Source organism: Myotis daubentonii, chromosome 21 (assembly GCF_963259705.1).
Source record: "Myotis daubentonii chromosome 21, mMyoDau2.1, whole genome shotgun sequence".
NCBI classification, from domain to species: Eukaryota; Metazoa; Chordata; class Mammalia; order Chiroptera; family Vespertilionidae; genus Myotis; species Myotis daubentonii.
In genome coordinates, this window is record NC_081860.1 from 1,941,535 (window position 1) to 1,958,091 (window position 16,557).

The following is a 16,557-nucleotide window of genomic DNA, read 5'->3' on the forward strand; positions in this document are numbered from 1 at the left end:
TGGCTCCATGGCTGAGCGTCGACCTATGAACCAGGAGGTCAGGGTTCAATTCTGGTCAGGGCATGTGCCGGGTTGCCGGCTCGGTCCCCAGTGGGGGACGTGCAGGAGGCAGCCGATCCATGATTCTCTCTCATCATGGATGTCTGTCTCTCTCCCTCTCCCTTCCCCTCTGAAATCAATAAAAATAAAATAGCCCTGGCTGATTTGGCTCAGTGGACAGAGTGTCCAGCTTTGGACTAAAGGGTCCTGGGTATTCGATTCTGGTCAAGGGCACAGGCCAGGGTTGCAGCTCCATCCCCAGTGGGGGGGCGTGCAGGAGGCGGCCGATCCATGATTCTCTCTCATCATGGATGTTTCTCTCTCTCTCCCTCTCTCCCTTCCTCTCTGGAATCAATAAAATAAAAATATATAAAATAAGTAAACAAAATAAAAATTTAAAAATAAAATAAATGGAAAACATAAAATATGTGTATATTTTATATAAATATAAAGAATATAAATATATATATATAAAATATATTTTAAAATTTAAACAACAACCACAACTACAAAAAACAACCCCGAATCCAGTTGTGGAATTGGATCCTTGAGGGAGGGCAAAAAAAAAAGTACCATGTGCAGGTGCGCAACTTGCACTAACTGTAGCATCGGTTGTGTTGACAATAAAACCCACATGGCCTTCTCCAAAAATAAGTAAATCAATGAATGAATAAATAAATAAATTTTGACACGACTATATTAATTTTTAAATAAATAGCCATGACATGTACACCAAGTTTGATTGCCTTTACGTAATACGAATGTGATTCAAAATATTACATTTTCTTGAATTTGACAGAAGAAAAAGAAACTGAAGTGAAACTAGAAACGGCTGACCTCCAGATAAATGTTTCTTCGAAACAAGAGACATTAGTTCCCAAAAGATTCTTCTAAAGTTAAAGAAAAGATTAAGGAAAACATTAAGCCACTGGGTTACTACATTTTAAAAAAAGCTATGTGTTTCTTAATGGACAGATGTTTACGTTTACATGGAGTAAACTTCATCTCCCATCTCATGAAACGCAGACGACTCCCCTGATGTCTAAACGACGCAAAAACAAAAGCCTTTTTTTATATTAAAAACTTTAAAACCTAAAAAAAAAAAAGATTCTCCTTCTCCTTCTTGGGAGGGGGCGTGGCCTTGTGGAGAAGGGGCGTGGCGCCTGGGGAGGGGCGTGGCACCTGGGGAGAAGGGGGCGTGGCCATGCGGAGAAGGGGCGTGGTGCCTGCGGGGAAGAGGCGTGGCCATGCAGAGAAGGGGCGTGGCCTCGTGGGGAAGGGGCGTGGCCATGCGGAGAAGGGGCGTGGCGCCTGCGGGGAAGGGGCGTGGCTTACCTGGCAGGTGCCGCTGATGCACATGTCCAGGGAGTCGCTATGGCAACGCGTCCCGTCCAGCACCTTGGGCGCCAGCTCCACCACCAGGGTCTGGCCGCGCGCGTGGCACTTGAGCGCGCAGGGCGCGGCGGGGTCGTTGTACCGCGGCAGCCACTCGTAGTAGCGGCCCTGGTACTGCACGTCGTTGTAGGCGGAGCACTGCTGGGCTCGGAAGTCCTCGGCGTCCGGCGGGCAGTCCTGGCGGGAGAGGTCAAGGGTCACCCGTGACATGGGCTCCATGGGAGGCTGGACACGTGGACCCGCGTCCCATGCGACCCCCCCCCCCCCCCCCGCCTCTCTCCCGGGAGCCACCGCCTTCCTTCTCAACATTCAAAACGGAATCCGTAGCCCCAGCCGGTGTGGCTCAGTGGATAAGCGTCGACCTGCAGACACAAGGGTCCCGGGTTCGATTCCGGTCAAGGGCACGGGCCTTGGTTGCAGGCTCTGCCCCGGCCCAGGCCCTGATCGGGGCTCGTGCAGGAGGCAACTCATTGATGTGTCTCTCTCACGTCGATGTTTCTCTGTCTCTCCCTCTCCCTTCCACTCTCTAAAAATCAATGGAAAAATATCCTCAGGCCCTGGCAGGTTTGGCTCAATGGATAGAGCGTCGGCCTGAGGACTGAAAGGTCCCAGGTTCGATTCCGGTCAAGGGCACATGCCCAGGTTGCGAGCTTGATCCCAGTGGGGGGTGTGCAGGAGGCAGCCCGTCAATGATTCTCTCTCATTATTGATATTTCCATCTCTCTCTTCCTCTCCCTTCCTCTCTGAAATCAATAAAGATATATATATATTTTTAAAAAAGGAACATGCAATTACATTTTTAAAAAATATCCTCAGGTGAGGATTAAGAAAAAAAGAAGAAAAGAAGGGGGACATATATATACAATGGGCTACTGCTCAGCCGTGAAAGATGATGAAATATTGCCATTTTTCTCAACGCGGACGGATCTGAGGGAACTTACTGTGCTCCGTGCGATCAGGCAGGGGGAGGACAAAACAAAAATGCACGATTTCACTCCGATGTGGGATATGAAACAGAACGAGAACAAACAAAAAAGCATCCATAGGCACAGAGCACAGGCCGTTGTCAGCAGAAGGGGAGGGGGCTGGGGGTCACGTGTTGGTGATGGACGGGCAGCAGACTTGCTAGTGAGCCTGCTGCCCTGTGCACAGATAAAGGATTAGAACTGCCGTTCTCAACCTGCGGGTCGCGACCCCTTTGGGGGTCGAGTGACCCTTTCACAGGGGTCGCCTAAAACCATCAGAAAAACACATATTATAATTACAGGTTGTTTTTGTGATGAATCACTGTGCTTTCATGATGTTCAATTTGTAACCATGAAATTGGGGGTCACCACAGCATGAGGAACTGTATTAAAGGGTCGCTGCGTTAGGAAGGTTGAGAACCGCTGAATTAGAATGTTATAACCCTGACACTGATATAACGTTATAAACCAAAGCCACCTCAATTTTAAAAAGGATAAGGTGTGTCAGCCTTCTGCACGTGTGTGATGTTCCGAGTTACCCATCGTTCTCCTTAACTCGTTTTTATTTTTAAATATGTTTTTATTGGTTTCAGAGAGGCAGGGAGAGGAAGAGAGAGGGAGAGAGGAACATCCATGATGAGAGAGTCATGGATCGGCTGCCTCCAGCACACTGGGGATCGAGCCCACAATCCGGGCCTGTGCCCTTGACCGGGAGTCGAACCTGGGACTCTTCAGTCCGCGGGCCGACGCTCTATCCACCGAGCCACACCAGGGAAGGCTCCTTAACTCGTTTTGAAGTGTGTGGGACAGGTATTGGGAACAGGACAGAAGAGTTCGAGTCTGTATTCTTTTTTGTTTAACAAAAAGCCCAAAAAAACAAAAAAGCCATTTTAACTCTGAAGGTGTTTACAGACATTAGATATTGTTTCTAGGAATTCAGAAATTATGAAATACCAAATTAGCTCAGAAATGTGAATTGGCCCAGAAAGGTGGTATCATGGAATTGTTTCAACCTGTTGTCGATTAAGCAATCATACAAAATTTCAACAAAGGGACCGGGAGACTGCGAGCTTCACGGTGCACATTACAACACTGTAACTGCAAACAGGAATAGATTTTACTCGATTCTGTACTTTTATGACAGAACTTACATGGTTGCTGCACGTCTTGTAGCGAATATTCTGCCCCTCACAATTCCTAAAGGGAAAAGGGGGGGAGAGATAACAATGTTTCATGTTCATAGCAAGCAGAAAAAAACAAACAAAAAAAACCCCAAAAACCCCCAAACAAGGCCCCTGCAGAATAGATTTAAACAGAGTGAATTCTTGCCCGGCCGGCGTGGCTCAGTGGTTAAGCATCCACCTAGGAACCAGGAGGTCACGGGTTCGATTCCCGGTCAGGGCACAGGCCCGGGCTGTGGGCTCCATCCCCGTGTGAGGTGTGCAAGAGGCAGCCCATCCATGATCCTCTCTCATTATTGATGTTTCTCTCTCTCTCTCTCTCTCTCTCTCCCTCTTCTTCCTTTGAAATCAATAATAATACATTTTACAAAATAGAGAGTGAATTCTTTAGTTGCATTCATGTGATAATATTACTAACCCCCCGGGGTCCACATAACCACTGAAATGAGTGTAGCGTGTGTGTGTGTGTGTGTGTGTGTGTGTGTGAATGTGTGTGTGCGTGTGTGAATGTGTGTGTGTGCGTGTGTGTGTGAAAGAGAGAGAGCCTGTATGTATTTTTTCTATATTTTATTGATTTTTCACAGAGAGGAAGGGAGAGGGATAGAGAGTTAGAAACATCGATGGGAGAGAAACATCGATCAGCTGCCTCCTGCACACTCCCCACTGGGGATGTGCCCGCAACCCAGGTACATGCCCTTGACCGGAATCGAACCCGGGACCTTTCAGTCCGCAGGCCGACGCTATCCACTGAGCCACACCGGTCAGGACCTGTATGTATTTTTCCTGTGAAAATGAAGGAAAAGCCAGAAGCAAAGGCATTTGGATGGGATGTTCCTACAAGCGAGTTTCTCTCCCTTCCCCACCCAGGAGCTGAGCCGAGTTGCCTGAGGACTCCACACCCTCCTCTCATCAGCACGATGGTCACAGTTCTCCATGGGTGAGCTTTGACGTCTTGGTTGGCGACATGTTATCTGGTTGTTTTTCTAAGCAGGGTACACGGCTGGCATGTTACTGAACCTTGGCCGTACATGATATTTTTTTAAAATATTTTTTTAGTGATTTCAGAGAGAGAGAGAGAGAGATACATCCATGATGAGAGAGAACCATGGATCGGCTGCCTCCTGCACACCCCACACTGGGGATGGAACCCACAACCAGGGCCTGTGCCCTGACCGGGAATCGAACCCTGACCTCCTGGTTCAGAGGTTGACACTCAACCACCAAGGGACACAGGCTGAGCTACTTACTTCTTTTTTTAAGTTTCTACCAGTGAATGCCCATATCTGGATTTCCTGTAATCCCACATAATAAAGAGCGAATATGCTAATTAGACTGAACAGCCGAACCACCTTCCGGACGTCCTTCCAGATCACCTTCTGGACAAAGCCAGGGCTGTGAGGGCCGGGTCCCTTGCACGAATTTCATGCATTGGGCCTCTAGTTTTGTCTATAAAGTCTATTTTTTCCACTTTTTTGGTTGCTGTTAAATGTTATCTTTTTTGGATAGGTAATTATTTTAAGTATTGCTGTATATAGCAGATGCAAGCTCATACCAGGCAGATATAATTTGAGACTGATATTAATTTTGTTCCTGGCCCTGGCTGGTGTGGCTCAGTGGATAGAGCGTCGGCCTGCGGACTGAAGGGTCCCGGGTCCGATTCCGGCCAAGGGCACACGCCCGGGTTTCAGGCTCAATCCCAGTGTCGGGCGTGCAGGAGGTGGCCGATCCATGATTCTCTCTCATGATGGATGTTTCTCTCTCTCACCCTCTCCCTTCCTCTCTGATATATTTAAAAAATATATATCCTCGGGTGAGGATTAACAACAATAACAAAAAAAAAGAAAAGAAAAGAAAACTAATGACCCACTGATGAATCGGGCATGAAACGAGATGCGAGTTACCTCACAGTTCGGACTCACCCCGGAGCCCAATTCCCCGAGCAGGAACCTTCCGGCTGACTCTGGAAGTCATGCCTTTGGCTCCAGGACACAGAGCTGTGGGAATATCCCCTCCAGGTGTTCAAACTTCAGTCTCACTGTTACAGGCAAGCGCTAACGGCCGTCAGAGTCCGGGAATATTCGAGAACATCGTTTCACAATTAGGTCTCCTCCGTCCCTTACAATGCGCATTGCACCCGGAGGCCGAAGCTTGTTGGAAGCCAGAGCTTTACGAATATGTAGGAAACACATGTTGACTCCACATGAGGAAACATTACACACATGAATGAAATTGCCCTGGAGTTTACAGCACTAGCAATTTATTACATGGATTTGATGATATGTTGACTCAAACACGAGTGTCTTAGAAAACTGAGAAGCATGTGTTTTAAAGAATAAAAATAGCCCCGGCTGGTGTGGCTCAGTGGATAGGGCGTCAGCCTGCGGACCAAAGGGTCCCGGGTTCAATTCCTGGTCAAGGGCACATGCCTGGGTTGCATGCTCAATGCCCAGTGGGTGGCGCACTGGAGGCAGCCGATCCAGGATTCTCTGTCATCATTGATGTTTCTCTCTCTCTCTCTCTCTCTCTCTCTCCCTTCCTCTCTGAAATCAATAGAAATATATTTAAAGGAAAAAATAACAGAACTTGCTATCTTGAAAAAGAAAGGATAAATATATTAATGTTTAAAAAATAGTACTTAACTTAAACCCGTGTTTCCTGTGGTTGGCACTTGACTATCAACTTACAAATTTCTGTGAGACAAAGACACACTTTGGCAGGCATACGGTTTGCCGTGCAAAAGAACCGACTATGGCCCGGCCGGTGTGGCTCAGTGGCTGAGCGTCAACCTATGAACCAGGAGGTCAGCGTTCGATTCCCGGTCAGGGCACAGGCCCGGGTGGCGGGCTCCATCCCCAGTGTGGGGCGTGCAGGAGGCAGCCAGTCCATGATTCTCTCTCCTCCTTGGTGTTTCTCTCTCTTCCTTCTTCTCTGAAATTAATAAAATAAATGTATTTTTTAAAAAACTGACTCTGTCTAAATGTGATCAAACTCTAAAATAACTTTATCCAAGGAGAAACAAACGGGCAAAAGAGCTACATTCATCCCCTTTCCAAAACACAAGTTTCTAAAATAAATATATAGATAGATAGATTGATTGATTTCAGGGAGGAAGGGAGAGGGAAAGAGAGAGAGAAACATCGATGATGAGAGAGAATCATGGACCAGCTGCCTCCCGCACGCCCCACACTGGGGATCGAACCTGCAACCCGGGCCTGTGCCCTGACCGGGAATCGAACCCGGACCTCCTGGTTCATAGGCTGATGCTCAACCACTGAGCCACACAGCCTGCCGGCTACTTGGCTGATATTTATCCAGCAGCTGGTGCCGCCCCCCCCCCCCAGGCCCTGCCAAAGCCAAGGAGCCAGGGGTCTCCCCGGGCCCCCCTCCCCGCCCCCCCCACACCCCGTCCTACGCACGGCCTCGCTCACCTCCCGGTCAGGCACCTGCGCAGGGAGTAGGACGCCCCGCCGCCGCAGGTCCGCGAGCAGTCGCTCCAGTCGCCCCAGGCGTCCCAGTTGCCGTCCTTGTCCTCCTCGGCTGGCGGGTTCCTCGAGGTCTAGACCAGGAAACAGGACGATAAATGCCAGACACGCGCGTGGACAGGTCCCCGCCCCTCCCTCGCTTTCCCAGAGCCCTTTGCCACGTGTTCGCAGAGGCCACGGCCGCCTGCACACGCCTGGCCTTGGAAGGCACAGCCGCGTTAATAACAGACCGTCCAACAGCCTCACCATCAGGCGTGTCAAACTCGCGGCCCGCGGGCCGCATGCTGTGTTCATTGGGCCCGAGTTAGCCTTTGAGCTTGACATGTTTGCTCTACCTGGAAAATTTGCACATACGAGGGTCTCGTCTTGATGCTGGGAAACTCACTTGTTATTTATTTATACACATTTTTATTGATTTCTGAGAGGAAGGGAGAGGGAGAGAGAGAGAAATAGCTATGATGAGAGAGAATCATGGATCGGCTGCCTCCTGCACGCCCTACACTGGGGATGGGGCCCGTAATCTGGGCCTGTGTCCTGACCCGGAATCGAACCCTGACCTCCTGGTTCATAGGTCGATGCTCAACCACTGAGCCACGCCGGCTGGGCCTAAACTCACTTTTCCTTTTTTTAAAAAATAATATGTTTTATTGATTTTTTACAGAGAGGAAGGGAGAGGGATAGAGAGTCAGAAACATCAATGAGAGAGAAACATTGATCAGCTGCCTCCTGCACACCCCCCACTGGGAATGTGCCCGCAACCAAGGCACATGCCCTTGACCGGAATCGAACCCAGGACCTTTCAGTCCGCAGGACAACGCTCTGTCCACTGAGCCACACCAGTCAGGGCCCTAAGCTCACCTTTCAATCTGACATTTTATCATCCCAAGATGTAAATAAACTGGCTACATGACAGTAATATTTATTACTAGAGGCCCGGTGCACGGATTCGTGCACCGGTGGGATCCCTCAGTCTGGCCTGCGGACATCCCCCAAGGAGTCCCGGATTGCGAGAGGGCGCCGGCCAGGCTGAGGGACCCCACTGGTGCATGATCGGGGCGGGCAGAGTCCGCGGGAGGGCTCCAGTGTGTGCCCAGCCCGTCTCACCAGGTCAGTGTGTCTGCCCCCTGGTGATCAGTGCACATCATAGCGACTGGTTGAACGGTCGAATGAACGGTCAGACACTTAGCATATTGAGCCTTTATTATATAGGATTATTATTGATGTTATTATTATGATTTATAACTTGTTCATCAGGGTCCCAGCTTGTGCCTAAAGCAGCGGTTCTCAACCTGTGGGTCGCGACCCCTTTGGCGGTCGAAGGACCCTTTCACAGGCGTCGCCTAAGACCATCCTGCAGATCAGATATTTACGTGACGATTCATCACAGGAGCAACATTACAGTGATGAAGTAGCAACGAAAATAATTTTATGGTTGGGGGTCACCACATGAGGAACTGTACTTAAAGGGCCAGAGGTTGAGAACCACTGGCCTAAGGAGTCGCCTCTGGAATTCGGACGCGCCCGCCCACCACGCTGGTGCTGACTCCAAGGAAACTTCTTCCGTGAGGACCCGTGGGACCTCCTGAGAGAGGCTCCATCCCAAGCAAACGAGGGCGATGAAGCATTCGAGTCCAAGGCAATAAGCACGGGCACTTATGAATAGCGTTCCGTTTCATTTGCTTCCCGGCCTCCCCATCATTGACGTGTGTCAGGGTGCCCCAGGGAACAGACAAAGGTATATCCACGTTAAACATATATAGACAGCCCGGCCGGCGTGGCTCAGGGGCTGAGCGTCGAACTATGAACCAGGAGGTCAGGGTTCGATTCCCGGTCAGGGCACAGGCCCGGGTTGTGGGCTCGATCCCCAGTGCGGGGTGTGCAGGAGGCAGCCGATCCGTGATTCTCGCTCATCATGGATGTTTCCATCTCTCTCTCTCCCTCTCCCTTCCTCTCTGAAATCAATAAAAATATATTAAAAAAGAAAAAAATACATATATTTTAATGTTCCTTGGGGCATAAAATGCAATCATTACAGAATTTAAAAAATGCTGAAATGATAAAATACTGTGAAAAGTATCGATTAGTCGTCATATAAACCTGATATAGGAAAGACTGCCCTACATATGTCAACAAAAGGGAGACACTATACAGCAGTGGTTCTCAACCTGTGGCTGCCCATTAGAATCACCTGGGAATCTTTTTAAAATCCTGATTTCTGGGCCTCATCCTCCGGAAATTCTGTTTCTTTGTTATGGGGTGGGGTCACAACATGAGTGACAAAGACACAGAATTTCCGGAGGATGAGGCCCAGAAATCAGCATTTTAAAAAGATTCCCAGGGGATTCTCATGGGCAGCCAAGGTTGAGAACCACTGCTATAAAGGAAGAGATGGAAGTAATTACGTTAAAATAAAAACACAATTAGCATCGTCTGGCTACTCACCGGCAGATAAAGGTGTTGGTATACGCATATGCGCGCAAAAGTGCCATAGGAAAGCCCAGGTATACAGGCTGCAAATACACACCCAAGTTGCCTCTGAGAATTGAGGGGGGGTGGGGGGGGGAGTGGCAGGAAGGGTAGGGGCTCAGAGTGAATGGTCCTGGGGAAATTTCCCTCCCGCCCCCTCTACCCCCCCCCCCCCGAAAAGACCTGAAGCCAAAAAGACAAAAAATGTTAAATTTGATGAAGCTGGTATGTTCATTGCATGTGAACTGTTATGGTTTTTGAAATGTCTTTTTACAAAAAATGTGTATTTTTTTTTATTGAATGCAGAGAGGAAAGGAGAGGGAGAGAGAGAGAAACATCCATGATGAGAGAGAATCATGGATCGGCCGCCCCATGCACGCCCCCCACTGGGGATCCAGCCCGCCACCCGGGCCTGTGCCCTGACCGGGAATCGAACCCTGACCTCCTGGTTCATAGGTCGATGCTCAACCACTGAGCCACACCGGCGGGGCTGAAATTTCTTTTCTTTTTTTAAATGTTTTTATTTTTTTTGGGGGGGGGGTAGTGGGTAAAAGGCAATCACACAGGATCATTTAAGCCTCTGTTGCTGTTATACAGGCAAACACGCACGTGCATAGAGGAAGGAGTGAGAGCTGAATGGTCAATGAAAACCTTAGCGTGGTGGCCTCGATGGGGAGGACTGTGGGTGATGTTAACACCCTCCGCTTTCGCTGTGGTTTCTCCGCATCTTGTAAAGTTTTCTTTCTTTTCTTTGTTTTTCAAATATATTTTATTGATTTTTTACAGAGAGGAAGAGAGAGGGAGAGAGAGATAGAAACATCAATGATGAGAGAGAATCATCGATCAGCCGCCTCCTGCACACCCCCCACTGGGGATGTGCCCGCAACCAAGGTCCATGCCCTTGACCGAAATCGAACCCGGGACCCTTCAGTCCGCAGGCCGACGCTCTATCCACTGAGCAACACCGGTTTCGGCTAAAGTTTTCTTTTTAAGCAAAGACTTTTCCATGGAAAACAAGCAGGCAGCCCCGGCCAGTGTGGCTCAGTGGACAGAGCGTCGGCCTGCAGACCGAAGGGTCCCGGGTTCGATTCCGGTCAAGGGCACAGGCCTGGGTTGCAGGCTCGATCCCCAGTGGGGGGCGTGCAGGAGGCAGATGATCGATGATTCTCTCTCATCATTGATGTTTCTATCTCTCTCTCCCTCTCCCTTCCTCTCTGAAATTAATTTAAATACACACACACACACACACACACACACACACACAGAAAAGAAATAATGACCAAACTCCAGGAGGGGCTTTTGCAGTAATTTTCACCACAGGCTCACCAGGCAGTGGCTTTCCTGGCTCCCTGCCAGGCGACCTATTTATAGCCCGTCGGCACCCCCGGGCGGTATTTGGGGAACCGTCCAGCCCGGGAACGGATAAGGGCCTGGCAGTCTGGCCGCCTGTCAGCGGGAAGAAGGGCTAATTAAACCCACACTGTTTACCCTCCCAATTAGCCAGCTGCTCGCTTCAGTCCTCTCCATCGCACGCCGCCAGGGAGCGAGCCCCCTCCGGGAACGGGCCAGAAAGTGCAGTTTTAACTCAAAAAAAATACAAGAAGCTCTTCTGGGCTTTAAGGTGGGGAAGCCCAGTCCCCCTTTAAAACGCACCCAGCTTCGGCTGATTTCTCCTTCTTCAGGCGACACCCTGATGGGCGGGTGTGAAAAGTTGAAAAACATCATCGGATACATTTTAAAGGGTCCGCTGGGAGGCCGGCTTGGCAGCATTGTTTCAATTTCTCCTGACCCTCCTACTGTGCGCCTTTGCAGCATTGCTTCAATTTCTTCTGACGCTCCTACTGTGCGCCTTTGCAACATTGTTTCAATTTCTTCTGACGCTCCTACTGTGCGCCTTTGCAACATTGTTTCAATTTCTTCAGACCCTCCTACTGTGCACCCTTGCAACATTGTTTCAGTTTCTCCTGACTCTCCTACTGTGCGCCTTTGTAACATGTTTCAATTTCTCCTGACCCTCCTACTGTGCGTCTTTGCAGCATTGCTTCAATTTCTCCTGACTCTCCTACTGTGCGCCTTTGCAACATTGTTTCAATTCCTTCTGATGCTCCTACTGTGCACCCTTGCAACATTGTTTCAATTTCTCCTGACTCTCCTACTGTGCGCCTTTGTAACATGTTTCAATTTCTTCTGACGCTCCTACTGTGCGCCTTTGCAACATTGCTTCAATTTCTTCTGACCCTCCCATCTCTGCGCCTTTGCAACATTGTTTCAATTTCTCCTGACCCTCCTACTGTGCGCCTTTGCAACATTGTTTCAATTTCTTCTGATGCTCCTACTGTGCGCCTTTGCAACATTGTTTCAATTTCTCCTGACTCTCCTACTGTGCACCTTTGCAACATTGTTTCAATTTCTTCGGACCCTCCTACTGTGCACCTTTGCAACATTGTTTCAATTTCTTCTGATGCTCCTACTGTGCGCCTTTGCAACATTGTTTCAATTTCTTCTGACCCTCCTACTGTGCACCTTTGCAACATTGTTTCAATTTCTTCTGATGCTCCTACTGTGCGCCTTTGCAACATTGCTTCAATTTCTTCTGACCCTCCCATCTCTGCGCCTTTGCAACATTGTTTCAATTTCTCCTGACCCTCCTACTGTGCGCCTTTGCAACATTGTTTCAATTTCTTCGCACCCTCCCATCTGTGCCCTTTATGGTCAGGGTCAGGCTTCTTTCCCCACCTTGACTTACGAAGAAAAAACAAAAAACGCCAAAACTTGATTCTAAAAGAACTCAAGGAGGCATGTAATCCCAGCAGACACGGGGTATTTCTGGCTGGATCGGTAGATATTTCCCGCCAAAGAAAACAGAGAGAAAATGACAGCGCAGGAGGGGACCTCAAGTCTCCCTCCTCTCCTCAGCCACGATGTGTCGGGTTTTGCTTCTGAACCTCGCTGCTGCTTTCTTTCTTTTTTTAAAAAAATATATTTTTATTTGTTTATATTTTAATCCTCACCGGAGGATATTTTCCCATTGATTTTTAGTGAGTGGAAGGGAGAGGGAGAAACAGAGAGAAACATTGATGTGAGAGAGACACATTGATGGGTTGCTTCCTGCACACTGGGCCCCTCTCCCCCCACCCCCCTGCCCCCAACTGGGACCCTTCAGTCCGCAGGCCAATGCTCTATCCATTGACCCAAACCGGCCAGGGCAAAAATGTATTTTTATTGATTTCAGAGAGGAAGGGAGAGAGAGTGAGAGAGAGAGATGGAAACATCCATGATGAGAGAGAATCACAGATCGGCCGCCTCCTGCAGGTCCCGTAGTGGGGATGGAGCCTGCAACCCGGGCCTGTGCCCTTGAATGGAATCAAACCAGGGAACCTTTGGTCCACAGGCCTAGGCTCTATCCACTGAGCCACACTGGCCAGGGCAAAAATCTTAATTTCTTGCCTAAACACGGTAGGACAGCAATGGCCTTGTGTAGATGCACTGAGTTTCCTAGAGTTCCTCAGGGTTCTGCAGCTTTAGCAAAGTTCACCTTTGTGGAACCTCTCAGCAGCATTCCCTGAGCCCAGTTTAATCACAGAATCGGGAGGATGAAGGCATTTGGAAGATAAAGGAAAACACGGGATTGCAGGTAGGTCCGGAGCGCTCACAGCGCAAGGAAGGCCCAGTGTCCTCAGCCTCAGAGGTCACGGCGTTTCCGGGAGAAGCGTTGCCTGACCTGAATCTTTTAATTTTTCATCTTATTGCTTTTTTAAAAAAATATATCTTTATTGATGTCAGAGTGGAAGGGAGAGGGAGAGGGAGAGAGAGAAACATCCACGATGAGAGAGAATCATGGACCGACTGCCTCCTGCACGCCCCACACTGGGGATCGAGCCCGAAACCCGGGCCTGTGCCCTGACCGGGAATCGAACTGTGACCTCCTGGTTCATAGGTCAACTCTCAACCACTGAGCCACACCAGCTGGGCTTTTTTGTTTTTTACCTTTTTAACAAAAAGTGAAGGACAGGTATAAGAATTCAGTGTTGGTGGCTGTGGTGGGAGAGACTGGGATTCTATGTGCTTGAACATGTGGGATGCTTGCTTTCGATAACAACATGTATTACGAGCCTCAAAAATACCTTTACTGCCCCGGCCGATTTGGCTCAGTGGATAGAGCGTCGGCCTGCGGACTGAAGGGTCCCAGGTTCAATTCTGGTCAAGGGCACATGCCTGGGTTGTGGGCTAAATCCCCAGTGGGGGTCATGAAAGAGGCAGCCGATCCACGATTCTCTCTCATCATTGATGTTTCTATCTCTCTCTCCCTCTCCCTTCCTCTCTGAAGTCAACAAAAATATATTTAAAAAGCAAAAAAGAATTCATTCAGCCCAGCCAGCTTGACTCAGCGGTTGAGCGTTGACCTATGACCCAGGAGGTCACGGTTCCATTCCCGGTCAAGGCACAGGCCCGGGTTGCGGGCTTGATCCCCAGTGCGGGGCGTGCAGGGGGCAGCCGGTCCACGATTCTCTCTCATCATTGACTTTTCTCCCTCTCTCCCTTCCTCTCTGAAATCAATAAAAATATATTTAAAAAATAATTCATTCAAACATTCCTCTCATACTTCTCCTTCCCACAGATTAGATGGAAAAAAATGCCGGGGTGAGCTGGAGGGCCGCGGCCTGGCTGGCTGATCTTGGGTGAGACGGGGCTCAGGTTCCCCACCCGGAAAAACAGGGTTCCAACACCCCCTTCCCACTCCGCCTTGCTCGATGCCAGGTGCCGGTCGGGGCCACACATCCCGCCCCCGGCTTCCCTGGCCGTGGGCATCGGCCAGGAAATACAAACAGCAGAGAGGGCGCGGAAAGGAGCACTCACACAGCCAGTCACCGGCACTCGGGGAAGAGGAGAGCCAGTGAACTGGGACTCCTGCGATGATGTCACAATGCCTTTGGTTTTAGAAACCTATATATATAAAAGCCTGCGTGCCCGCTACGACCGAATGACTGGAACCACCAGTTGGCCAGGCGCTGTAACACGCACTGACCACCAGAGGGCAGACGCTCTACACAGGAGCTGCCCCCGAGTGGTCAGTGCACTCCCACAGCCAACCTCCCGCAGCCCCTCCCCACCCCCAACTGGCCGGCCCAGATAGGCCCTGATTGGGACTGCGCGAGATGCCCCAATCGGCCCCAAATGCCGGTAAGGCCAAGGGACCCCACCTGTGCAGGAATTCGTGCACCGGGCATCTAGTGTGTGTGTGTGTGTGTGTGTGTGTGTGTGTGTGTGTGTATTGATTTCAGAGAGGAAGGGAGAGGGAGAGAGAGAGAAACACCGATGATGAGAGAGAATCATGGATCGGCTGCCTCCTGCACGCCCCCCACTGGGGATGGAGCCCACAACATGGGCATGTGCCCTGACCGGGAATCGAACCGTGACCTCGTGATTCATGGGTCGATGCTCAACCACTGAGCCACGCCCACCGGGCATATATTGTTATTATATTAAACACTAGAGCCCCAGGAGAGGCTCCCGCCACCACTACTGCGCTCACCAGCCGTGAGCCCGGCTTCTGGCTGAGCGGCGCTCCCCCTGTGGGAGTGCACTGACCACCAGCGGGCAGCTCCTACATTGCCTGCCCCCTGGTGGTCAGTGCATGTCATAGCGACCGGTCGTTCCACCGTTTGGTCGATTTGCATATTAGCCTTTTATTATATAGGATAACGGATCTGCAGAACCTGGAAAGGCATTAACCAGCCTTTAATCACAAAACACACTGCGTGATTTTCCAGGCCCCCTCTTTCCCCAGATGGTTTCCCTGAAGCTTGTGAATGAAAACCCACTGGGTCATTGATTTCTCAATTAAAAGGAGCCCTAGCCCTGGCCGGTGTAGCTCAGTGGATAGAGCATCCGCCTCCAGACCAAGGGTCCCGGGTTTGAGTCAGGTCAAGGGCACGGACCTCGGTTGCAGGCTCCTCCACGGCCCGGGCCCTGGTCGGGGCACATGCAGTAGGCAACCAATGAATGTGATTCTCTCACTTTGATGTTTCTCTCTGTCTCTCTCTCTCTCTCATATCTACTCTCTCTGAAAATCAATGGGAAAATATCCTTGGGTGAGCATAAATATATATATATATATATATATTGATTTCAGAGAGGAAAGGAGAGGGAGAGAGAGATAGAAACATCCATGATGAGAGAGAATCATGGATCGGCCGCCTCCTGCACGCCCGCTACTGGGGATCGAGCCCGCAACCTGGGCAAGTGCCCTGCCCGGGGAATTGAATCCCGACCTCCTGGCTTATAGATTGATGCTCAACCACTGAGCCACTGAGGCCGGGTGAAATGTTGGAACTTTGGATAAAAAATTGGTGTCATCCCGCCCCTGGCCCTGACTCCCTGGGTGGTTCCCCTGGCCCACAGCCTGCTCCTCACCCCGACCACCCCCCCCCCCAGAGCCCACTTAGCAATGGCCTGGAGGATCAGGATTAATGGGTGTCGCCCCCGCCCTGGGTCTGGAACACAGAGTTCCAGGCAGCAGCTCCCCTCCTTCCCCCGTCCCCACCCACTTTGCTCCTCCTCCTCGACCTTCACCAGCCTGTCCCTCTGCCTACGATTAAACCCTCTTCCCGCCTAGTTCCCGGCCCTCCGCCTGCTTCGGTCGGTCCCACAGCCCGGCCCACTCCCTGCGGCCACATCTACTCCCGCCGTGTGGCTGACTGGCCTTCCCAGAGCTGCTCCTGCTGGAATCCCTTCCCCCCCACCCGCCTGCCTCAGCCGGGACCTGCCCGCCTTGCCCGCACCCACGAGGACCTCAGGCCCTGGCCTTGCCCGTCACGGCTGTGAGAAGAGAGCTGACCCCATTGTTCCCCGTGGCATGTGGCCCTGTAGGCGCCAAGGTCCGCCAGGCCCATCGAAGCCCCTCGTCGCCTTAAGCCCCACCCCGCTGGCCCCCTGGCCCATGAGCTCAGGCCCCACCTGCTAGAAACCCCGGCATTCCGCAATGCTTTTTGGGGTTTTTAATCTATTTTATTGATTTTTTAACAGAGA

At 50.5% G+C, this 16,557-nt stretch overlaps 1 protein-coding gene across 7 annotated transcripts in view; it reads right to left on the minus strand.

Moving 5' to 3' along the window:
* Window positions 1-16,557, minus strand: part of ADAMTSL3 (ADAMTS like 3) — a 100,643-nt gene that overhangs the window by 58,144 nt on the left and 25,942 nt on the right. For all 7 annotated transcript variants that reach the window (XR_009450346.1, XR_009450347.1, XR_009450348.1 and 4 more), the window contains exons 4-6: window positions 7,009-7,136; window positions 3,551-3,596; window positions 1,375-1,611 (exon numbers count right to left, since the gene is read on the minus strand). Coding sequence is in view for 4 of the 7 variants with exons in the window: in XM_059678384.1 (XP_059534367.1) it covers window positions 1,375-1,611; window positions 3,551-3,596; window positions 7,009-7,136 (411 nt within the window). In the remaining 3 variants the exon portion in view is untranslated. The remainder of the gene's footprint in view (window positions 1-1,374; window positions 1,612-3,550; window positions 3,597-7,008; window positions 7,137-16,557) is intronic.